Genomic DNA, 26,028 nt, shown 5'->3' with positions numbered 1-26,028 from the left:
ATTGTTGTTCTTCGAGATGTGTTGCTCATGTCCATTCCAAATAGGAATGTTGGAAGGTTTTCCCCCTAGTGGTACTCGTCGGCTCGGCTGTGGATCCCCTGGAGTCGCGCCTTCATGGCGATGTATATAGGCCCCTGCCTATCCGCCATCTCTTCAGTTCTTTCTTGCCAGATACTCCAACAGATTAGAGGTAGGTGAGTCTTGGAATAGACATAAGCAACACGTCTCAAAGAACAGTTATGAAAGGTAGCTAACCATTTTTTCTTCTTCGAGTGATTGCTCATGTCGATTCTAAGTAGGTGACTCCCAAGCAATCCCCTGGAGGAGGGGTCGGAGTTGCAGACTGTAGCACAGCTCTACCAAATGCAGCATCATCTCTAACCTGCTGTGAAATGGTGTAGTGTAACGTAAGTGTGAATAGATGACAACGTCGCCAACCTGCAGCTATCCTGAATTGGGACCTGCACCAGGAATGCTGCAGACGAAGCTTGCACTCTCCTGGAGTGCGCTGTTAATGCTGGGGCCGGTTTCTTTGCTAGGACATAGCACGCCCTGATAAAAGCCATGATCCATGAAGAAATCCTTTGGGATGACACCAGGAGCCCTTTCATTCGCTCAGCAATTGCGATGAAGAGCTATGTCAACTTTCAAAACATCTTTGTCTGCTCAATGTAAAAGGCTAACACCTGTCTGACATCCAGGGAATGGAGCATGCGTTCTCGATTAGTGGCATGTGGCTTAAGGAAGAACACTGGCAGAAAAAATGTCCTGATTCATGTGAAACTGCAAAGCCACCTTTTGGACAAAAGCTGGATGCAGCCGCAACTGTACCTTGTCTTTGTAAAACACAGTATAAAGGGGGCTCAGACATCAGGGCCTTGAACTCAGATACCCTCCTAGCCGAAGTTACAGCCACGAGGAATGCCTCCTTCCAAGAGAGGTAAAGGAGAGAGCATATCACTAGGGGCTCAAAGGGAGGGCCCGTCAGTCTCGAGAGCACCAGACTGAGATCCCACGGGTAAATCAGCTGTCTCACTTGAGGGTACAGTCTGTCTAGCCCCTTGAGGAAGCGGCCAACCATAGGGATAGCAAATACTGAACGACCCGCTGAGCCTGGATTGAAAGCCAAAATCGCGGCCAGGTGCACTCTTATTGACTATACCGCTAGCCCCTGCTGCTTTAAGTGAAGTAAATAGTCCAGGATGAAGGGAATCAAGGATTGTAATGGAGCAGAGTTCTTCTGAAAAGACCAAATTGAAAATCTCTTCCATTTAGCTAGATAAGTGGCGTGAGTGGAAGGTTTTCTGCTGCCAAGGAGAACCTCCCTAACCAAGTAGGAGCATGAAAGTTCTAACAGGTTCAACCATGGAGTGCCCCAAGGGTTGGTCCTGGGTCCGTTTTTGTTCCATATCTTCATTAATGATCTGGAGGATGGCGTGGATTGCAGCCTCAGCAAGTTTGCAGATGACACTAAATTGGGAGAAGTGGTAGCTATGCTGGAGGGTAGGGATAGGATACAGAGGGACCTAGACAAATTAGATGATTGGGCCAAAAGAAATCTGATGAGGTTGGACAAGTGCAGAGTCCTGCACTTAGGATGGAAGAATCCCATGCACTGCTACAGACTAGGGACCTAGTGGCTAGGCAGCAGTTCTGCAGAAAAGGACCTAGGGGTTACAGTGGATGAGAAGCTGGATATGAGTCAACTGCGTGCCCTTGTTGCCAAGAAGGCTAATGGCATTTTGGGCTGTATAAGTAGGAGCACTGCCAGAAGATCGAGGGACGTGATCATTCCCCTTTATTCGGCATTGGTGAGGCCTCATCTAGAGTACTGTGTCCAGTTTTGGGCCCCACACTACAAGAAGGATTTGGAAAAATTGGAAAGAGTCCAGCGGAGGGCAACAAACATGATTAGGGGGCTGGAGCACATGACTTATGAGGAGAGGCTGAGGGACCTGGGATTGTTTAGTCTGCAGAAGAGAAGAATGGGGGGGGATTTGGAAGCTACTTTCAACTACCTGAAAGGGGGTTCCAAAGAGGATGGATCTAGACGGTTCTCAGTGGTAGCAGATGACAGAACAAGGAGTAATGGTCTCAAGTTGCAGTGGGGGAGGTTTAGGTTGGATATTAGGAAAAACTTTTTCACTAGGAGGGTGGTGGAATCTCCTTCCTTAGATGTTTTTAAGGTCAGGCTTGACAAAGCCCTGGCTGGGATGATTTAGTTGGGGGTTGGTCCTGCTTTAAGCTGGGGGTTGGACTAGATGACCTCCTGAGGTCCCTTCCAAACCAGATATTTTATGATTTTATGATTTATGATTCCAAGCTGTGAGGTGGGAGAGTCTAGGTTGGGGTGCTGGAGGCAACAGTGGTCCTGCATGAACAAGTCTGGAACCAGGGGCAGAGTTATAGGCGTATCCACCGACAGATCCAGCAGCGTGGTGAACCAGTGCTGACGTGGCCACGCTGGTGCTATCAAGATTAACAACACCTTCTCCCATCAGACCTTGAGGAGAAATTTGTGGATGAGCGGGAAAGGCGGTAATGCGTACAGCAGGCACCCTTTCCAGGACAGTGAGTGAGCCTGGACTGTGATTCAGGAAGGAACAGAACTGCTGACACTTCCTGTTGTGTCGCGAACAGGTCTATCTGGGGAGATTCCCACCTTTGGAAAATGTTGATCACGACATCCGGGCAAAGAGACCACTCTTGGCCGTGAAAAGACCTGCTGAGGCAACTGGCCAATTCGTTCTGCAAATCCGGAAGTTAAGAGGCCTCTAATTGTATCGAGTAGGTGATGCAGAAATCCCACAGCTTGAGGGCTTCCTGACACAGGGGAAAGGAGCGAGCACCACCCTGGCTGTTTATATAGACCATTGCTGTGGTATTGTCTGTCAATACCAATACACATCTGCCCTGAAGATGGGTTTGAAACATCTGGCAAGCAAGGTGCACCGCACGCAGCTCCCTGATGTGCTGTGAAAGTTCTGCCTGGGACCAGAGACCTTGTGTCCTGAGTTCGCATAGGTGCATTCCCCATACCATCGCTGACGCATCTGTGACTAGTGACAGTGATGGCTGAGGTTTGGAGAAGGGTATTCCTGCACATACTGCTTGTGGGTCAAGCCACCGCTGGAGGTGGTTGAGAAACTAAGGTGCGAGAGTGACCAGTCTGTCTAGGTGATCTTGATTCGGTCTGTAAACTTGGACTAGCCAAGCCTGAAGGGGATGTAGCTGCAGCCTGGAATGCTGTACCACATAAGTGCAAGGAGCCATATGCCTGAGCAATTTTAGGCAATTCCATGCCGTCGCAATGGGGAATCTTCTGAGATCCTCTTTGATGGCATTCATGGCAAGGAAATAAGCTTCCAGAAGAAAAGCCTGGGCCTGAGTGGAGTCTAGGAGAGCTCTATCCTCTGAGTGGGGGTACGGTTGACTTTGCCACATTCAGAATGAGGCCGCACCCAGGGAAGGTCATGCGCACCAGGCTCACATGGTCCTCTACTTGGGTCCGAGATCAGCCTGTTGTCCAGGTATGGGAATACTTGCACCTGTGGTTTCCGTAGGAAGGCTGCCATGACCGCCTTGCACTTGGTGAACATCCGAGGGACCACCCAGAGGCCATAGGGGAGGATAGTGAGTGTTGCTGACCACTAATCGAAGGAACCATTTGTGGGACGGGAAGGATGCATCCTTCAAGTCAAGGGCGGCGTACCATTTTCCCAGATCCAGGGAAGGAATGACGGAAGCCAGGGCGATCATGCAGAACTTCAATTTCTTTATGAATCTGTTGAGGTTTCACAGGTCTAAAATAGGCCTGAGCCCACCCTTGGCCTTGAGGATTAGGAAATAACGGGAGTAGAATCCCCTGCCTCTGAACTCCAGAGGGACTTCCTCTATCACTCCGAGTTGTAGAAGCGTTTGCATGTCCAGTACTAGAAGTTTCTCATGAGAAGGGTCCCTGAAGAGGGTTGGGGAGAGTAGGTGGGAAGGCAGGAGGGAACAGAATTGGAGAGAATATCCCAATTCTACCATGCTCAAGACCCATCAGTTTGAGGTTATTTGAGGCCAAGCATGGTAGAAATGGGATAGATGATTCACCAAGTGGGGCAGGGGGAGGGAAGGATCCAGGATTTGGACTGGTGCTTCGCCCCCGAGCGCACCTTAAAAAATTTTTGTTAGATGCTGGAGACTGCCTCACCGAGCTTTGGCCCCGGTTAGAGGAGGACTGTGGAGGCCTCGCCTATTACTCCTACCCAGTTTCCTGCTGTAATCTTATCTCAGCTGAGAGGGGTAGAAGCGAGGCGGGGGCTGAGGCTTAAAATGCTTCCTCTACAGGGCTGGCGTATGGAGCCCCAGTGACTTTAATGCTGCTCTAGAGTCTTTCAGACTATGGAGCATAGAGTCCGCCTGCTCTGTGAACAGACCCGAGCCATCGAAGGGCAAATCCTGAATGGTCTACTGGACATCAGGTGGGAGGCCCAAGACTTGCAGCCACGAGCTCCTTCGCATAACAATGGCAGTGGACATAGTGCGGATGGCCGAGTCCGACGAGTCCAATGCAGCCTGCAAGGAGGTCCTTGCAATAGTCTTGTCTTCCTCGAGGATGGCCCCAAAGTCAGAGTGGGAGTCCATTGGAAGTAGCTCCTTAAACCTGGACAGAGAGTTCCAAGAATTAAAGTTACAGTGGCTAAGGACTGCTTGTTGATGGGCAATCTGAAGCTGGAGCCCCCCAGTGGAATAGACCTTTTGGCCAAAGAGGTCCAGATTCTTTTATTCTTTCCTTAGATTTTGGCATGAGACCTTGTTGCCCTTGCCTTTCCTTAGTGTTAGCCACATTCACGACTGGTGTGCCCAGCTGAGGATGGGTGAAAAGGTATTTGTACCCCTTGGAGGGTACAAAGTACTTCCTTTCCACCCACTTAGCGGTGAGAGGAATGGAGGCAGGAGTTTGCCAGATGGTCTTGATGGTGTTACAAATGGTCTTGATCAAGGGCAAGGCCACCCTTTTTGGACCTTCTGGCATCAGAATGTCCACCATGGGATCAATCTCTTCAGACACCTGTAGGCCCAGATTTTGAGCTACTCTTCTGAGCAGCTCTTGATGGGCCCTATTATCCATGGCCGGCAGAGAGGCAGATGAGGCCGCTACTGCCTCGTCTGGGGAGGAAGCCCTTATTGGCACGGGGTCCTCCTGACCCTCTAATTCGTGGAGGTCCTCCCACGCTGAAACACCCTGCATGGTGGCAGGTTTGGTGCCGGCGTGGGCACTGGACTCCAATCCCCACAGAGGTTCCCTCATCATTGAGGAAGATGGGGAGACCTCATGTGTCCAAGGCAACTGATAGGGACCTGGAGCTCAGCCCCTGGGATTGATGGTATACTCATGGGATCCAGAAAGGCCACTGTGTGGGCACCTGCCATTACAGTGGCCAGGGCATCATGGGGACTTGGTGTCCTTCACGCCTCGAATGCTGAGAGCGGTGCCGGCTCCTCCTTCAGACATACGATTCTGGCTCTGACCCCGAAGATGAGTCTGACCTTAGAGACCACAGCGGTGCCATGCAGAACAGTGCCAGAGAGCGGTGCCAAGGTGAGGGTGACCAATACCGCAGCATGGCTGGTTTGCCCTTGGAGAGCACGGCCCCTCTGTGTGGTGCCAGTGCGGTCGTTGTCGGGGACTGTAGGGCTGCCATCTCTATGAGGTCCCTGGTGGCCTCAAACGCGTCTGGGACAGATGGCAGTTCCAGCTCCCCTATTTGGCAATCCCGTGCCGGAGAGTCCAACGAGTTCAACTATTTAGAGTGCAAAAGGAAAGTTCGCTAGGAGATCGCTTGCCTGAAGCAAGAGAGCGAGAGAAGTACCTCCAACGACCATCATGGGTGGTAAGAAGGAACTGAAGAGGTGGCAGGGTCCTATATACGCCACCATGAAGACGTGACTCAAGGGTGCTCCACGGCCGACCTGATGTGTACTGCTAAGGGGAAAATCATCTGACAACTGTGCATGCAGAGCGCACACACCTACTTGGAACTGACATGAGCAACCACTCGAAGAAGAACTGTTATGTTCTCCAAAATGTGTAGGGCCTGAAATGACAGAAAAAGCTTTTGTAGCATGGCCACTGATGCCCCACCCCCACAAACCCAAGTCTGCAATTTTTAGAAAACAAAAAACAGCTTTGAATTTTTAACTTACCATTGTCTTTGAACTTGTTTCACTGTGATTAACCAGGCTGTGTCCAGGGAGCTTCTGTGATAGGAAGCATCCCTCCCACACTACACTGAAGTACAGTTTGGAAAAGTACTATTTTATGTCCTTGAAATTCCAGGAGGATTTTTTTCTGTGCTCCTACCCTGAGCTATACCAGAAAATAACCCTCAGTGTCTTGTCCTATTCCAGGCTCCTCAACCTCTACTGGCTGCAGTACCTCCACAGCTCACTCACATTGTAGCAGAAGCCTGGGCCAACATACCTCCATGGACCGTTCCAAGAGGAAGCCTTTCCATGATGAACTTCTGGTTGAAGTTATGGGCAGTGCCAAAAAACAGAGGGCCATATGGCTAGAAGGAAGGCATGGTGAGAGGCAAGAGGAAAACCTCAGCCTGGTTGCATAGCTTGAGGACAGGGTTTCAGCATGGGAGCAGGCACTTGCTTCGGAGTTCCTGGAACAGGAACAGCAGCTAAGAGAGGAGGACAGAGCTCAGCAGAAAGAATTGTTTGTTATTACTAATAGCTACAAGAGTACCGGCTCCTGCTGCATCACCCACACCATGGCCTGAGCCCCCTACAGGGTATCCCTATGATGCAGTCCAGAAACAGCTTGGAAAACTCCATGGCTGGGTGGCTGCTCAGGTTAGAAAATGCTTCATATAGGGTTAACAATCAATGTAGACACTCAAGCCCTGGGTTCTCTAATCAGGGGTCAGATGACAAGTCCCACTAGCCCTGGACTCACATTGCAGTATAGATATACTCTAGGGCTACGTCTACACTACCCGCCTGAATCGGCGGGTAGAAATCGATCTCTCGGGATCGAATTATCGCGTCTCGTCGGGACGCGACATTCGATCCCCGAATCGACGCTTGTACTCCACCAGCGGAGGTAGGAGTAAGCGCCGTCGACGGGGGAGCCGCGGAGGTCGATTTGCCGCCGTCCTCACAGCGGGGTAAGTCGGCTCCGATACGTCGAATTCAGCTACGCTATTTGCGTAGCTGAATTTGCGTATCTTAAATCGACCCGACCCCCCCCCCCCCCCCGTAGTGAGGACGTAGCCTGAGACACAACCAAATGATTAGATTTAAAACTCTTGTAATAATTTGTTGGGATATGCAAATATTGTAAACTAAAATACCAAGTTTATCCAGTTAATCTCCAAAAGGTTGGCCTATGTTCCTGGAGAGGAGACAGACCTAAACATTGGTCACAGAAAAATAGTGGGACTTAATTGGATTTAAGATTCTTAATATTACATTTATTGGCCTATCTTAAGAAAGCTTCTTTTCTAAGTAAACTCACTTAAATGGATGATTTAGTTGGGGATTGGTCCTGCTTTGAGAAGGGGGCTGGACTAGATGACCTCCTGAGGTCTCTTCCAACCCTGATATTCTATGAAATATTTTCTTTGATTTTGTAGGGTTTAACTATGCTTGCTTTCTTCATATATCTATAAACTGGTTATTAATAACAACCAGACAGTTCTCACCAATCCTCCCCATACCGAAGTTTATGGAGAGAAGGGGAATTCTGCTCCCTGTTTGCTAAGCTCAACACTCCAAATTTTCCTTCTGCATCTCTAAAACAAAGAAATAGAAAAGAGAGGCACAGCTAGCTATGTACCGATGGGGAGGATTTGCTCCTGAGGGTATTTCTTTTGAACTAATCTTTTCATCTATCTGGACAAAGTTTGGTACCCAAGTTTTGCAGACAATAGCTCAAAACTGAAAGCACAGAAAGGGATAATAGTGAGCTTTGCACATATCAGGGAGCAAGTTATTCATACAAGATTACTAACAAAACATTTTTTCTAGATCTTATTTTTGTTAAAAATGTGAGGCAAAGAAATTAAATGCACAGCTAAGGAATGAGGGCTATTTAAAAAAAAAAGCAAAGCAAAGCAAAACATCACAACATGGTAGCTTGTCAGGGAACAATATAATATAGCTGCATTTTAAGACCAGATTTCACATCTGCTGGTATGTTATACAATGTAACGTATAAAATGAAAGTTGAACAGCAATGGGAACCTTGTTTTTGTGGAAAAGGACAACTGATACTTTAGGTTTAAGTCTATTGCAGACTTCTGTGTATGTCTGATACTACAGTTCAGTCTTGTCAAAAGTTTTCTGTTTCTTTTTAATCCATACACCTTATACTGTAGTCTACTTGTCCTCAAGTGAATATTGTACTTAGGGAAGAAACAATACAATTTGCAACACTGTATAGTTTAAAAAGTTGGAATTTTTGAACAGAAGAAAGGGCAAGATTAAAAAAAGAAAGTGGGTACCTACATTTAAGCTCCAGAATTTACACTTAGGAACCTAAAAGAATGGTTTGATTTTCAAGCAGCATTGAATTCCCACTGAAAGTCAACTGGACAATTGCTTTCTTGGTGCTCAGAAAAACAAACAAACAAACATCATGCCACTTGTTTAAGCTGGTAATATGGATTTAGAAACCTAAATCTAGGCACCTGAAATATATGTATGTTTATGTATATTTCTTGACTATGGATAAAGACAATACTTTATTTCTGCATGGCTTGTTTCGCCCTCTCTCAAAAACAGTAGGTGGACTGGCTAGAATTAAAGTAAAGTAACCTGAGCAAAGCTTTCAATGTGTTTAAACCCCTCTGCCTTCTTCACACTATACAAAACAATCAGGTAGTACATTGGAAATGTTTTTCTTTCTTTGTGATAGTGCTGAAAAGATGTGCGTTACCTATGTATTCTATACTTCCACAATAATTTTTAAAGAACGGTGACGAGTTTGTACTTTTGTATGGGAACTGAATAGTCAAAGACACTTCAGAAAGGCTTTAGCAAGGGCGGGGGCAGGGGTGGTATAGACTAGAGGACAGCCAGTTTCAGTTCAGGTCACGGTCCTGCTGGCCAGCATGCCATGGAACAGCAGTTATGTTGTCTTCCATTCTGTTTGGATGAAAAAGAACTAGAGAAGGCACCAAAGGAAATTCAAGGGATTGGGAAGAAAACTGGTGAGTTCATAGAAAAAGTTTCAGGTTAAAGAAGGTGTATAAAACAACAAAAACCCATTTGTTTCATTAGTTCTATCCTTCAGACAATTTTTACTGAATACAATTTTTTCTAAAAAGTACTTTTCATTGTAAAATAAGATAATTAACTCATTGGTTACAGTTTATTTGATAAGGCGTCCTAACCTTATGTCCCTACTGACTGTAGTAACACCTGCTGGTAAAGGCATATGAACATCTGAATGCAACCAGAAAACCACTCATGACTCCATTACATTTCCTCTTTACAGATCAATATATGAGAACCTTATAGAGCAGTTCATTTCCTTTTGTGGAGCAAAAGTCAGCATGCTTCACAACAAAAGGCAGATGTAACAAGCAGCTTTGATACTTGAATGTAGTTTCTCAGAAAGGAGTGAAGAAATAAATGCTTTTAAAAAAATTCATTTTCTATAAAAAAAAAAAAAAAGGTCAATGTATCATACTCACATCATTTGTTTTGAACTTTTCTCTATAGGAATGTATGACCCAATCTACCAGAATATTTATATGTTTGGTAAAAAGCAGAGAGGTTTCATTTCCCAACCAAAAGGTCTTCAGAAGAACTGTCTGTGGCATAACTTGCAGAAGCTGTGAATTGGCCCCTTTACATAATCTATACAAGAAAAAGAAAAAGTGAACAAAACCTAAAGCTTTATGCCAATTTGATTACTATAGTTACTAGACAGATAACACGTCTCCTGTCAAAACATACAAAGGTTTGGTAATTTTTAAGCACAGAAAGCTCATACACTATTTTTGATGAATAATATATGTAAAATAATGACAGCCAAAGTGAAGGAACTCAAATGTTGTGTTAATATTATATAAATATAATTACAGTTGGAACAAAAGGAAAATTTTTACTTTATAAGGCAATCATACATACATCTATTCATTTACATTGATTAGGGAGGATGAGAGATAATACAAGTGCTTACAGATTAAAAAAGACAACAACATGTATGTTGTATGTTCAAGGTCTTTCACATTAAGAATTTGTGAGACAATGAAAAAAAAATCTAAGAACTGCAAAGTTACAAACTCACCCCCTTATGAAACAAAATTAAACACCTATCCACACACATAACATAGTGGGAAAATAATATGTAAAAAATTAGAAGTCTCCATACTAACATCCAGGCAGAATATTCTTTTAACATAATGAAAGCTAGTTATAAACAGGCAAAGAAATGAGAGATTTCAGAGGAAACATTTAGCAAGTGCATGGCCAAATACTACTTTCAAACCTCTATGAGGACAGCATCCCATTTCAGAGACAGCAAGTATAGTAATGACAGGGTACAATTCCATTGTGGATTGAGAAATGGGTTTGAATTTTTAAACAGAAGAAGAAAGTAAAGTATTCTCCTATAAAACTTACCTTCTGGTTAAAGCCTGTACTTCAGCTTTCACTAAATTAAAGAAAAACTTGAGTAATGTTTTGTGAACCACCCTCTGTTCACTTATTTTTTCTGAAACAGAGACTGCATGACAAAAGCTTTTGCAGTAAAGGCAAGATCTGAAAAATAAAGTACCAGAAATTCTTTAAGTTTCAAATGATCTACTGACTAATCAATACACGAGGCAATTCTGACATTTTAGTTCCAAATTTGCAACAAACATACTTGTGAGGTTTTGTAAATGCAATCAAATCAGCAGTTCAGAAATAATCATAATTAATAAAATGACAAAACAGTGACCCCATTACTGGTGGGGATTCTTTAACTTGGTCAAAACTTTGCTCAGGATGAAACTTGGCATATACAATACACCTCTACCTCGACAGAACACTGTCCTCGGGAGCCAAAAAAAAATCTTACGTTATAGGTGAAACCGCGTTATATCGAACTTGCTTTGATCCACCGGAGTGCGCAGCCCCGCTCCCCCGGAGCACTGCTTTACCACGTTATATCCAAATTTGTGTTATATCGGGTCACGTTATATCGAGTTAGAGGTGTATCAATTTAGGAGGGAATTTCTCTATGTCCAGATTAAAAACAAAAATGAAGAATGTTAGTTATTTGCGTACAAAGGTTTGAACTTCACCAGTGTACAGAGGGCCAATGCAAGGCACTACTCACGTCAGTTCTATTCTGAAGAACTAAGTAGAATTTAAGTAATGCATAAGCCTTGTGCTGGCCCAGTGCACAGAGTGAGTTCTACTCAAATTAATTTTTACTTAAAGGACATTAACTTGTGTTTCTTATATATTGTAAGTAAATGTATATTTTCATACCAATACCACTAATGATTTAAGGCCAGGTTTTCAGCAATATTTAAAATATATATTCTGTGCTGGCATGTTCACTGATTAGGTGTTTGATCTCATGTGTTATTTTGGGGAGGGGGGACGTTTTAATTAAAGGTGCATGTTATAGTGTGAGGTAAATTATTGTTGCATTTAGCACATTTCCTTGTGCACTGAAGAAGGAAGGGAATTCCTTGTGGAGGGGCAGAGTTCTTGTATTTAATAGAACATTTATAAAAAGGCTTTAATTCCTAAAGATTTCCTAGCACTTTGGAAACCACAGCATGTGCCTGTAAACCTTTACTCATATGAGTAAGAGTTTCCATGATGAGATCCTATTTGCATATCATTTTAGCCACACCTTGATGAAACATCATAATTTAACAACATGATAAACTGTTTTAAGAGCAAGAGCAGAACATCTTTTCTAGTTTACATTTTTGAAGGAATTTGACATTGGCATTGGCATACCCTTGATATATCCAGCACTGATTCATTTTGTATTTTTCTACAATTGTCTTCTGCCAAAGGTCTGAAGAGCATTATCAACAATTATATCCCCAAATCTCAGATATTTTTTAGCATCTGAACATTAATGGGTTTATTTCTTGTTTCTTTTTTTAAATTAAAACCTCATTAGCTTAAGTTTCCTACATTGAATTGTATAAGCCACCTATTATCCCAACGTCCTATGTCTGTTGATGTCATTCTGAGTTTGAGTGCCTTCCTTCCCTGTTCAGGATGGTTTGACAATAAGCCTTCTTAGAACAGTGCTTTGCAAAGCATTCCTATACAAAATTACACAGATTCAACTTTTTCCTCTTCACTCACCCTGGAAAAGTTACCTCTGGTCATGAGCAAGTGGCTTTTTCAAACCCTGCACATAACATATGGCTTTTAAATTCAAGGAGTTGCCTCCTCCTCTTCATCCACCCACAAAAAAATAAATCACACAGCCATCTCTTTTCTACCCATCATCAGGATAATCATTTTAGTTTTCAACTATTTTCTCTGTCTGTACTTGAAAGTATGGTGTATCAGCTTTCAAATGCTAGTATTAAATTATTTGACTGAGAGGTAGGAAAACATGAACACATCAAGGACTCCCTACAGAACCAGTGCCTTGGTGTGCTACGAAGTTAAGGCACCAGCCCCTGGCAGCTCAAGCTCTTATGGCTTGCCACAGTGACTTGGCTCCCCACCCCAGGCCTGCTGCAGAGTCCCTGCCTACCTACGCATAATCTTTCCAACTCAAGTCTGCAATACAACCCCACCTTACCTCTGTCCCCCACACTGCTATTCACCCTCCTGGTAGCTCCCCACACAGTGCACTAGGAAGGTAAGAAGGCTATGAATATACAACATTCATGTCTTCCCTGCAAACCTCTGGAACAGGTTTCCACACTACCCAGTTGTAGCCTTGGTGGATGGGTTGTGTGTTTGATTGTGATGTAGAGGAACTGGGTATGTGCATTATGACTGGCTATATGTTAGGAAGTATGAGGGAGTTTGCTGGGGAGAGAAGTGTGCATTTGGATAGTATGATGACTGGCTATTAAGACAAATGATAAAGGCTGCCTTGGACTGGTGATTTCATTGAACTTTAAAAATGGAGGAATGTGCATTTTAATGACCTTCCTTGTAAGTGAATGGAGTTTGTATGTGAGTGTAACAACAGTTTATACTTACAATTGTTTCAGAATATGGAAGTATGTATTTAAACAAAAAAACCCTATATGCATTTCTATACTGGTCAACATTGCCATATTAAAGTACTTCAATGTTAAACTAGAAAAGATCACACAGTGATGAACTGAGGTGCACTCACTCTTTCCAGAGATGGAATTAATCAGTTTCTGTTCACAAAAGTCAGAAACCAGAAATTCTCCTTCTATCAGGTGGAAGCACCCAAAAGGAAGCTGTCCTGAGTCTTGTGTTTGTATAGTGATTAATTAGGACCAATGCACAAGTCTGCAAATTTCATGCTTAAAATCAAAATACAACATGAAACTGCATATTTGACAAGATAAGATTTATACTGTTTTATTTGCAGCAAAATAGATATACAAAACCCAGTAGTAATATACATTGATCTAGATTGTCAAAAGCCACATAATATACAAATAATTATGCTCAAACATTGAATATAGAAATGCAAAGAAGGGGAGAAACAATAAATGTATGATTTTTTTCTCTATAGTGACAACCATTTTCAGTGAACTCAGATTAATTGAAATTTATAATAAAAGTTCTGAAATGTACAAATGCTATTCTAGGTATAGAAAATCTTCACTCATAATGAATTAATTAGAGTACATTGAAAAAGTGACTTCCATATAATAGGGCTTCCCTTTATATGTAAATTCTATCATTTTTAACTAAGGAGACCTTTTTATGAAAAAGTGTGATATTAATTGTTTTCGCTTAGCTAAGCTTTTAGAGAGAGAGAGAGAAGCCCCCAAAACAAGAGAACATACAAACAAACAAAAAAAACCTTTCCAACTGCTTCTTACCTCACAAGCATCTCTAGCAGAGACCATGTTCCTCTCATGCAAATAGGACACTGAAGAAATTCCAGATAATATCTTAACATGGAAGGAGACTTCCAAGGAGGATCAAGTTGAAGAAGAATATACAAGATGTGAAAAAATTTAGCAGAGAATACTGCGTCTGTATTTCCCTGTTTTAAAAATAAGAAATAAATATTGGGTCTGTACTGGCCAGAGACTTAATAGTGAAGAACTTTTGTGTTAGTCATACTCATCCTAAACTCAAACTCATTCAAAACTCAAATTCACTGATGACAAATGTTAGCTTAATATCGTGTGGGAAACTGAGGGGGAGGAATACAAGAGGCAAAATATTGTAATTTGCACAGAAAAGGAAAAAAATAAGGGTAACTTGCCCCAAAAATGGTATTCAGCTCCGATATTAACTCATTTATACCAGTGAATTTCATCTCTTACAGGGTTGGGAATGATGCAGTGTAAGTCTGTATGCAGCTGCTTTCTATACACCCTCCTGCTCGTTGCCTTGCCGGCAACTACCAATTCAGACCCATGTGTGCGCGCAAGTCACACTCATTTTGCAGAATCACAATACCAAAACAGTGCAAGTTACATTATTTGCTTAATCCTGTTCCTGACCAATTTACAATTCGTTCCAATTCTGACCGGTTTCCTACAAATTATCTTTATGCTATTCAGAGAGACCAAGATTTCTATTGCTGCCAACCAAAATGACTTGCATTGCATTTGATAAGGATAATTTATGGTTTGACTTAAGAGTTGATAAATACATATGATTTTGGCATTGTCTAGACAAGATTTTTTTAAGTGGGCTCAATATCTATGGCAAATTTATGCAAAATTACAGAAGATCCTGCTGTTTCTCAAAGTACTGGAAAGCTTCAACCTCACTGCTTACTCTTCCTTTCTGTAACTGTTTTTACATTTACATGCAAGGACAGCATTTAACAATAAGATGGGTACTACATTAATAGGGCTAATGAAAAATACTATTTGGTTTTCGATTATTTTCAATTATTTAAATAAACTGTACTGGAGAAAAAATTGAGAGTGAGTGCAAGTGCACACTCAAGTATTTCACTTTTATCCATGGATGTCCTCTATGGTCTTTGAGTGGTTATCCTAATATATACTATAGTCTCAGTTGATACAAACATGTAACTTACTATAATTTGTTACCTGCATACATATAGATAGTACAGTCCTAAATTAGGTAATAGTGACAGTATGAAAAAGATAATATTTATTTGCTCGTTCTGAATGAATAATTTTCTGTCTTGCATGGTATGCTGGGATTTTACTGTTTCAACAATATATTGACAGTATATTCTGGTGAAGTAGTGGTTAAGGGAACATTGGTTAAAGAAATCATGGATGAAGACACTCTTTTTTAAAATATACCATTGGTATCTGACTAAGACCACGTTTTTTACATTCCCTCCCCCAGTTTAATACTGTGAAAGACCAAGCCTTTAGTTCTCACCTGTAGCATATGCTCTAGAAGAGAATGAAGAAGCTGCACAGGAGGGATGAAGTATTTTTGAGTAGCAGCAAGTTCTGTGATTACATCAGTAAAGAAATGTCCTTCTACTAGTCCTTCAAGTATACACAATATACCTCTGGAGAGGTCAATATTTTTAACCTAGGAATGGCAAATATTTGTGAATAACTGCATAGAATGAATGGCTGAATAAAAGATTTATAAACAGTTCTATCTTAAAAGAAAAATGAGAACCAACTAAAAGTTCAGTCCCTTTAGATACAAAAAGGAAACATTTATGAATCTTTATACAAAATTTCTTTAGCCAAAAGGTATGTATATACTTTTGTTCATCATATAACAAGGTAAGAAATTGTTTTAAGATATAGAAAACAACAGTTCTAATTTAAAGTAATTACTAATTTATAGTGCGATCCACTGATATGCTGATATCTTCTGCAAGGGCCTCACTGCTCCTAACCCCTACTGATTTGAACTCCCACTAAAAGCACTCCGTACCTTGCAGGATATGCTTATCATCTCAGGAGATGGAGTCATAATATATTATTATTTAAGCCCCAGCAATTTAACTGTACTTACTCTCTAAGGTCTCGTCTACACTGGCACTGGTATGTAGGGTATGCGTAGTTACATGCTGCAGTGAAGTGCAGGCAGTGTCCACACTGCAGTGTGTAGCTACACGTGGCAGTGAAAGGGGGGGAAAGCAGTGGGAAGCAGACGGAACCCTTCCCCACCGCAAGGAACTGCTCCAGCACCAGGATGCTATACTGCTAAAAACAGTAGTGCAGATGGAGGAGGCACTGCTTGGGCATGTAGAAAGTCATGTAGGATATATACCCTCAGGTTCTGGTGTGTTTTTATTTGCCTAAGCAGTGTCTCACTGTCTACACTTTATTTATACCTGTGCTCGGGGTGTACAGAATCTACTGTACATGCCGTTGTAAGTGTAGACATAGTCTAAGCGTATATACTGTAGGAAGTCTTCGCTCTGTTGGGTGTGCCTTCTGAGAGCTTGGTAGAAAACTATCACAGAATAAAATTTCTAAAGCCACGGGGTGCCTCACATAATCACCCCCACAATGGAAACCACAGTGATGTCCAATGCCTGCAACTGTCAAGTTCCTTTCTGGGAGAGGTGAAAAATTATCAACTGAAAAAACCTGCTCCAAAACACAGATCCCTTATCAGGGAAGATGATTGGATAAGTACTAAACTATTATAACTTACACCTTCAGAAATCATGAATTACAGGTACTTACCTCTGTGCCACATCCACTCAGTTGGTCTATTTGAATAGACTTCTGTTTCACATTCTGTAAAACAGAAATAAATCAAGGGCATACATGAAAACCCTTAGATTGGATAATGACAAAATGCTACATTTAATGACCAGCAAAACATACATCAGTGTTAAAAAAGATATTTAACCAGTGGTTAAAAAATAAATGCAAATGTAACAGTTAGTTCTCATTTTTATAGAAATAGAAGGTATACTTCTTATGAAACTTTTAACAAGAGTAGGCTTCAACAAGAGGTGTCCTGAGTCAACAATAATCTGGGCAATTTCAATCTTCAAATCTAAACTGTCCTGCAATTTGAATTAATGCATTATTCTTCACTTTTTGTTTCAAACTGTTGCTATGTGAAGACAGGGTCAGTTTAAGATACTTAATTTGCACTTAAGCATACTTTTGATTTTCTTTTCTTTTCTGTTTTTCCAATGGTGCGATGTTGTGTATACACTAGTGTTTATTCTGTAAAGTGCTTTGGGAGTCTATGAGATAAAAGGAACTAAATATAAATGTAAAATCATTTTTACATCCAGCTAGGGGCCATCACTATGGTTCTATTAAAGGACATTACAAAAACTGCATCTTAAAAAAAGCATGCCCCCTGGGAACGCCAGCCTTCATTAACCCTCTGGGGCACACACCCATCGTTGTGCACAACCCTTTAGCAAATGACCCTCTCCCAACATAACTGGCCATCCACCAAACATCCACAACTACTAGCATTTGGAGAGGTGTGTAAGAGGAAGGAAAAGATGGGGGCAGAGGTAAGGTTGTAGTGAATGGTCTGATGTATGGTAGTTGTGGTTTTGATAAATCATGTGCCTGTGGGTAGAAGAGCATTGGATATTTACTATTAGAGGGTTAAATTTTTATTCTTTGCTTTTGTGGGTGTAGCAACACTAAATTAACAACATACCTTACTGCATAATAATAAAACAAGTATTAATATATACCATGGACCTGCTCCTAAAGACACACATATTCATAAATATAAGTCTACAAACATGTGTTTGCTGTATTAGGGTTCACATAAGAACTACTAAATAACAATCAGTATATTATGGTGGGAATATATGCTGTACTGATTCAAAACAATTAATTGCTCATTTTTCTAAATATGAAATAATGCCCTCACTTCCTAATGCACTTCATCATTAAATCTGTGATATTATTAAAATGGTAGAATGCATTAAGTTTTATTCTCCTTAACATACATTCCACACAGCAATAAGAATTCTTCATAATGCTCAGCAAAATGTTTCTGGTTCAGGGATTTCTTTGGTTTTGAGACGAACATGTAAACATAAATATAGCTATTTAAAGGCCAGTCATAGAAAGACTAAAGGCCAATCCACTGTTTTGTGAGACAGTTAAAAACCAAAATGAAACAAAATGACCAATCAATTGATATTTCATCTAGTCCATCATTTTTTCATTAGACACATATTAAACAATCACCTCATAATAGAATGAATCTTAGTTTTGTATAAGATAGTATTGTACTAAATACTGTATAGAATTTTTAAACTTTACAAATTACTATATATTGTTACAATTTCTGCAGATGTTAAGAAATCTAATGTTATCTTTGTTACATTTGTGTTTGAAGGGCAAATATACCTAGGGAAAATTTTATTACATTTTTACAATTAAAAGTTTAGACAGTCCTGTTTTTTTCTTACCTGAGTAAAATACATATGGTTTATTAATGCATTTTTCATTGCAACAAGTTGCATGTCAGACATTGTATCTCTGGCTTCTTGTTCGGCTAAAAGATGGTTCATTTGGTTATCTTCAGGAATATTTTGTATTTCATTCTGTGAAGGTCAAAAGATTTAAAACTTGCATATACAGAGACTGCTGTCTAAAACAACTCTACTTGCACCTTTTTTCTCCTCTTTAGATATTTTTGCATTTTTTTTTATAAAGTTTATAAAATTATTTTGGACTAAAATAGGATATGAAATTAAAAGATAACTATTCCTGATTAATTCTGTGTGGATGGACGCGCTCACTTTGAATTAGCTTAATCCAGGGGTTAAGGCACTTTTATTCCAAAGTAAGAGTGTTCACACCAGGGCCGGCTCCAGCATTTCTGCCGCCCCAAGCAAAAAAAAAAAAAAAAAAAAAAAAAAAGCCGCGATCGGCGGCGGCAGTTCAGCGGCAGGTCCTTCGCTCCTAGAGGGAGTGAGGGAACTGCCGCCCCCGAATTGCCGCAGGTGCCGCCCCAAGCACCTGCTTGTTAAGCTGGTGCCTGGAGCCGGCCCTGGTTCACACAGGGAGTTAATCAGGAATTGTTATTCTGTAATAACTCCTTTTCTAGAGAAGCCCCAATTTCATAAAGGGCAATAAAATACGATCAGATGTCAATCCCTTCCGGTGGCTGATTAGCAGTGATTAAGCTCAACTGGCAACCTACAGTTTAAAGGTTCTATATCTTATTAACCAGTTTTCCAAGTCATCCAGTCCTTCTAGGTCTTAAACTCTTCCCTTAGTAGAATCACAATCAAACTACAACTACACACTGCTCCATACACAGGTCTTTTGGCGAAGCTACAATTTAGTCCATTGCTGTTATAAAATAATTACAAATTAAATTAGTCAGGTACTGTATAATATGGGGAAAAATACATTTCATAAAGATTTTCAGTGCACGATTTTAACCAAATGTTAATCATTAATTTTAACCGATCATTAATCCAATCCAACCAATTAATCAGTTAATTGGTTTTAACCAATTGTTAATCCAACCAATCGTTAATCACCCTTACTGTTCAAAATTTATGCCTAATTTCTGATTGAAGCCAGACAAATTATAGTTTTCAGTCATTGGTTCTTTTCTGCCTTTCTCCACTAAATTAGAGATCTTTAGATCCAATATTTTCTCCCTGTGAAGATACTTATACACTGTAATCAAATCACTTTTTTTTTTTTTGGATAAATTGAACAGACTGAGATCTTTAAGTCTCTCACCATAAGGAATTTTTCCCAGCCCTCAAATGTTTTTGTGACATTCTTTTGCTCCCTTTCCAAACTATCAATATCATTTTTTAAAATAGGGAGGTGAGAACTGGAGGCAGTTTTCTAGTATAGGTGTCACCAATGCCACATTGAGAGGTAAAAATCACCTCCCTTACTTATAGATCCACATTAGCCCTTTTTGTCACAGCATCACACTGGAAACTCAAGCTGAGTTGCTTGTCTATTATGACCCCTAAATTCTTTTCAGAGTCACTGCTTTCCAAGATAGAATCCCCTATTCTGTAGATCTGGCCACATTCCTTGTTATTTTATCACTATTTGAATCTGACATTCACTTTGAGGGAGTAATAAACTAAGGCTCAATCCTGCAAGGTGCTGAGCACTCCAGCGACAATCCTGCTGTAACAGAGTGGTCTGCCCTGTTTAAAAGGTAGTGGGGACTGTGGCCAGCCAAATCCTGTTCCAGGAGCTCTGGAGCAGATGCTGAGAAGAGTAAGTAGTCCTGGGATAATAGTTAAGAGTCTAGGGAAACCCAGGTAACTGTATCTTTAAAGAACTGGGACCTTGCGGTTTGGGTGGGGCAAGGCTCCCCTTCCTTTCAGCCAACCAGTACAAGGTCTGGGGAAAGAAAGAAGTACATAAGCTGTCTCTTCCCTCATCAGAGGAGGAGACTCTGAGAGCAAGAAGTTCCCTGCAGGAGCCTGTGAGACACATGGTGAGAAAGGACTACAGTGGTGTGACCTGGCCTCCAAGCTGTGGAGGGAGGCAGGAAGTCTGTGCCACAGCAGAGATGCATGGAGGAAGAACTATTATGAAGGTTTTGGTTCTGTTTCTTGAAAGACTGTTGCCAGCTCAGGTGGAACCTGAGAGGGAGAGGGAGAAGCACAACACAAGCCGTGGAAGGAAAGTTGTGTAATCCCTTAGCCAAGAGGGAAGGGTTTGGGTCTGCAGGGTCACTGGAAACTATGTGGAAAGAGTTAATATTTTAGAGTCCAGAAGGGGATTCTTGTTCTAAATACTTCTGATGGTGGAAAGTTACTGGCCATTGAAGGTGGGGTGCCTGAAGGGCCATGCCCTGCCATGAAGGGGTGCTCTGAAGGTACCATCCCTGCTACATCAGCACTCAAATGTGTGCTCAACTTTAAGCATGAGAGAAGTCTTATTGGCTTCTGTGGGACTACTCATGTGGTCTTCATCAAGCACATGTTTATGTACTTTGCTGATTTGCCACAGTGCCAAGCAATTGAGGAAACTGAGTTCCTAATGACCATCCTACAGGAAGCTTTAATGCAAAATTCTGAAAACCATAGTATGACTTCAGACCACAATGCAAAATAAGATTAGTGTAAGTGTACAGCTGTCACAATGTCAAGTTCAAGCAAAATGATTTCTGTTCAAGGGTGCGGAGATGGCATTACAATGTCAAAATGAAACCAAATAATTTTAGTCACACACCGTTTTAAGAAGGATAAGATTCAGCCAAAACCAAGATAATAAAATGAAGGCAACTTGCCTGTAAGTGGAGTTCTTTAATGTGACTTCTGCACATGCACACTCCTGGGATGCACGGACAGAACCTTTTAGTAGCTCTTGTGCCCTTCCCTCACCAGTCTTGAATGTTCTAAGGCTGAGGCTACAGAAGGGAGTGCTGTGCTAGAGCTGTCTCAGTTCCTTCTACCACCTCCTCACATCCCCTCTTCCTCTGAGACTTAACTTAATTTGTGGAAGGAGGGTGGAAAATGTGAATATGCACCGGGATTCTCAAAGAACGCCAGTTCCAACGGTTCAGAAACATTGATCTAACTTAACTAGACTGATTGGATAACTAGAGAGCTAAGGTGGCACTGAGACCAATCAGCTCCAATGAAGCCAGGTCAGAAAGACCCACTGAGTTTCCTGGTCAATCTGCTGTCACAGTTAGAAGTAACAGAAGCCTCTGAAGTACGGCACCCCCTTTTATAGCCTTGCCATCAAAGTGTTCAGTGACAGAGAGGAGAGATGCTGGAGGGGGGCAAAAGTGATCCAACAGGCACTGCTATTCTGAAAGTGTGATATGAACAGGCTACATAAAGAAGAATTCTCCTTTATAAGACCTTTAAACTGAGTCTGTTCCCTACACCTGTCCTCTATTTATTTGTGATCTAACAGACAAAGTCCAAGTATGTCACAGTTTATAACCACTTAGATACTTGAAAGTTCTCTGAATAAAATCTGTTGCATGCTGGTTTATCGTAAGGTTGCATATAAATACCAAATTAGATTTCTAGCATGGAAATATTCTGCATCCTTTCTTCTTTGCACATCATCTTCCTCTAAGCCTCAAGCTGCGGCCACAATTTCCCCTGGACTGGATAACTAACTCCTCCTCGGGACAAATAAGGCAGATCCTAAATTGGACTATAGAATCAATCCAAGTTAGCATGGAACACTCCCTGCAGGAGTCCAGGCTGTATCCAGCTACAATGAAATTAAAGAGGAGTTCTACCATTGGCCTCAATGGGAGCAAGATTCAAATGTACAATGTTCACAACTGTACTTCCTTTTTAGAAAGCGTTCCCTGGCCAAAGTTACAGAGTAGAAACTGAAAGCAGACTAAGGCCTGCTCTGTAATTAAAATTCATGTCAAAATAGCTGTGGTACTCAGGGGTGTGAAAAATCCACACCCCTAAGTGCTGTAGTCATACCGACTTAACCCCCAAATGCTTTCGTCAGCCTAGGTACTTTTGCTCAAGGAGGTGATGTTCCTACAGTAATGGAAAACGCCCTTCTGTTGCTGTAGGCTGTGTCTACACTACAATGTTATACCAACATATTATATAGTTCCTGTAGCGTAGACATGGCCCCAGGTCTTTCACATAGTATTGTGGAACACATTGCTTTTTTTCCCTAAAACTGCATTAAAGATTTGGCTTTGTGAAGTGCTGAGTGAAAAGCAAGACTCGAAGTTTTGAACCTACCAATTTTGAGTTCCTTTTCAGTTTTATAACTGCTACAATATTACTAGGCACTATGGTCCAATTAACCACTGGCAAGCTGCATTTGCTTTCAGTAAGTTTCTGAATTTGTAATATGATCTGGATGAAAATGCAGGGTAACTTATGAGTTCATGCATGGGGGCTGGGAAGGTAAATCACTAAACTGATTTTTAGAGTGTTAAGGTACAGTTTTAATGCAGTTAAGTAGACATTGTCAGACTTGAAGAAAAAATCCACTTCTATTTGACATTTTTGTACTTAGATACTAGAAAAACAATTACAGGGGGGGAAATAGTTTTAATTTGTCATTTTGTGACTAGTTAGTTTCACTATTTTGTCAGTTGCATCACTTTCACGAACTGCTCAAAGTGTATACCTGTAGCTCTAACAATGTGTTTACAAGTAACAGCAGTGAATAAGCCGCAATTGAAGAGATAGTAGGCAGGTATGTGCACAGAGAAAGAGGGTGCTTGGTGGTGTTGCTATCCGACCCAACCAAAAGCAGAACAGAAAACCTGGCTATACACAATCTTCTCAATGACACTTAACCTCCCCCACCCCCCAAAAGTTAGCACATGCTATTTAAAAGGTGATCAGAATTAAAAAAAAAAATAGCGCATTTTAAAAAAAAGTTGATAGCATCCCTTTCACTTTTGTCAGAGTTGCAGTATGTTCTAATCAATAAACAACACACTATTAATGAAGCATTAATTTCAGTTAAGAATATTTATTTTACTTACCTCAAAAAGATAATCCCCTATATATTGCACAGGATAATATGGAGCCTCAAAGAGATGTTTCTCTCTCTCTATGGTGACACTTTTATTATCAGTGAATACATGAGTAACAGCTCTCACTTCCTTTTGTGGTGGATATATAATTGCCTTTCCAGCTTCTAGAACTCTAAAAAAAAAAAAAAAAAAAAAAAAAAAAAAGTTATATATTATATACACACACACACACAGTTTAAAATATATATTTACTGAAAATTTGTTTTAAAGGTATTTTTTAATGCTCACAAGCTACAATGCACCCAAAATTTACAGAAAATGGTCAGGTATAAAGTCACACTTCCTTCCTTAGCAGGCTAACTGAGCACTTCAAAGCCCAGAGACAAGTAGGTAACCCAACTAAACAACTGTCTTCTCAGTTTAGAAGAGAATACTAATTTTCTTCATCTTTTAGGAAGCTTCTACAAGTGCATTTTTATAAAGATCAAACTTAGTATTACAGTAACTATGGTTTATTGCAATATAGCTCAAGAGACTTAGTGGATCTTTATCTAAATAAAGAGGGATTTACTGAAAATGGGGTATTTGCCTTACCTGTAAATTGGAAAGGTAAGATTTCATAAGATATACACCTCTACCCCGATATAACACGACCCGATATAACACGAATTCGGATATAACATGGTAAAGCAGCACTCCAGGGAGGCGGGGCTGTGCGCTCCGGCAGATCAAAGCAAGTTCGATATAACGCGGTTTCACCTATAATGCGGTAAGATTTTTTGGCTCCCGAGGACAGCGTTATATCAGGGTAGAGGTGTACCTACACTGCAGGAATGACTCCACAGCAGTGCAGTTAGTCCCACCTAATGTAATACCCAAACAGCTCAGCTAATGTTTCTGGCCCACTCCCTGTAATTATTTCCCCATACACAACTTCCAAAGGTGCACTGCTGCAATTTATATTTCTAAGAAAAGATGACAGGTAACAGAGGGGGAGAGGAGAAAAAGGGATCTTCTAAATTGGTGGATGCATATACTAGAAAAAATAATTGATGGATAAAGAATAAAATGCCCTGGTCTCACCTACTTTTTATATATTACACACACACACACACACACACGCTAGGTTAGTCATAATTGGAGAAAGGCAGAGGTGAACAAACAGTAGTATTAAGTATAGCTAATAGAGAGAGAAAAATCAATCCTTTTAAAAAAAGTTACTGGCACCTATAGGACACTTGACCGAAAGCTAGGTTTTCAGAAAGCAAAATATCTACCTTGCAATGCTTTTGTGCATGAGTAAAGGGATGCCCAGGTTGTTGTATGGTAATGTCTTGGGGGGAAAAAAATACAGATTCCCTGATGCACACAACTCCCAGTTCATTTGTCTTGCTGATGTAGTTGCTATTAAAGGTTACTTTCATTCTTAACAAATAGGGATTTGCAGAACCATGTTAAGATTCCAGTGAAAGAACAGAATGTCTTTCAGAAGTGCTGCAGGATGTATGTACCCAGAACCCAGACACTGAAGATGAGGGAAGAAAACCTGTCCCATTTTGTAAAGGACACCTTAGTTGGCAAGCTAAAAGGAGAGGTAGTCAGCTGTGTCTCACTGGGACAGCAACAAAGAAAGAGGAAGTGGAAAAACGATAACTTGTAGTGGAATGCTAAAGCCACAGGTCAGGAATAGTGGCTGTTTACTTTCCCTGCCAAGAAGGAAATTGGCTTGTTTATATCCTCTGCCATTAAAGCAATACTTAACACATTTTGCTTGAGAAGGGCACAGGACAGCTCAATTTCCCCCTGCCAAGAAAGGAGAAACCATATACAACTTAATCAACTAGATGTTAATGGTTCTCTCTTTTGGAATGGGGTCACAACCCACAATTTCTGGATGCAGGCTGACTACCTACTTACAAGGAGGTTTCAGTCTAGTAGTAACCTAGGTTAATATTGATATGTGAAGATGAAAAGACTAGTGGTTATTACGGCCTGTGTCTTGAGGTAGTTTTAGAGAGCTACATGAGATCTGTAAGGAGCTTAGGCCCTATAAGAATAAATTTGGTTTTGTCTTGAGGGGAATTACATTGGTCTCCTATAAGCAGGAGCTGGGATTTTCAGATCTCTACTGTTTAATCTATAGTAATTAATTTGACAGAGGAGCCTGCTGTTAAATGCCTATGGATTACAAATATAAAATTAAGTTGGACTTCAATCAGCTTTAGAAAATGGCTTGGATGAAAGTTGCAGTCCTGAACACTCTCCAAACTGACATGTCAAACTACTACCCTATCTTCCTTTAAATCCCTACAAGGATTCTTTTTATAGTCTAAAAAAACAAAACAGTATTAAAAGGATGAAGAGATACTATGTAGTATCATATGCTCATATACCAATCATTTGCTTTCCCCCTGCCTGCCCAAGTGTTGTAATTGCAGCAAGAGTATTGACCTACTCTAATTTCTCTCTGCCGCCTTACCCCTAAACCTGAGGAGGAGGAGGAGGAAGGAAAAAAAAAAA

At 41.0% G+C, this 26,028-nt stretch overlaps 1 protein-coding gene across 1 annotated transcript in view; it reads right to left on the bottom strand.

Annotated features, from left to right (window-relative positions):
- SLF1 (SMC5-SMC6 complex localization factor 1) overlaps positions 1-26,028 on the bottom strand; it is an 86,792-nt gene that overhangs the window by 44,514 nt on the left and 16,250 nt on the right. The window contains exons 5-11 of the mRNA XM_065405891.1: positions 23,518-23,680; positions 18,503-18,637; positions 16,788-16,841; positions 15,511-15,669; positions 14,013-14,179; positions 10,633-10,770; positions 9,699-9,864 (exon numbers count right to left, since the gene is read on the bottom strand). Coding sequence (XP_065261963.1) covers positions 9,699-9,864; positions 10,633-10,770; positions 14,013-14,179; positions 15,511-15,669; positions 16,788-16,841; positions 18,503-18,637; positions 23,518-23,680 — 982 coding nt within the window. The remainder of the gene's footprint in view (positions 1-9,698; positions 9,865-10,632; positions 10,771-14,012; positions 14,180-15,510; positions 15,670-16,787; positions 16,842-18,502; positions 18,638-23,517; positions 23,681-26,028) is intronic.

This window comes from Emys orbicularis, chromosome 6, assembly GCF_028017835.1.
Source record: "Emys orbicularis isolate rEmyOrb1 chromosome 6, rEmyOrb1.hap1, whole genome shotgun sequence".
NCBI lineage: Eukaryota > Metazoa > Chordata > Testudines > Emydidae > Emys > Emys orbicularis.
Note: the sequence above shows the minus strand (reverse complement) of the source record. Positions and strands in the feature narration are given on the sequence as shown.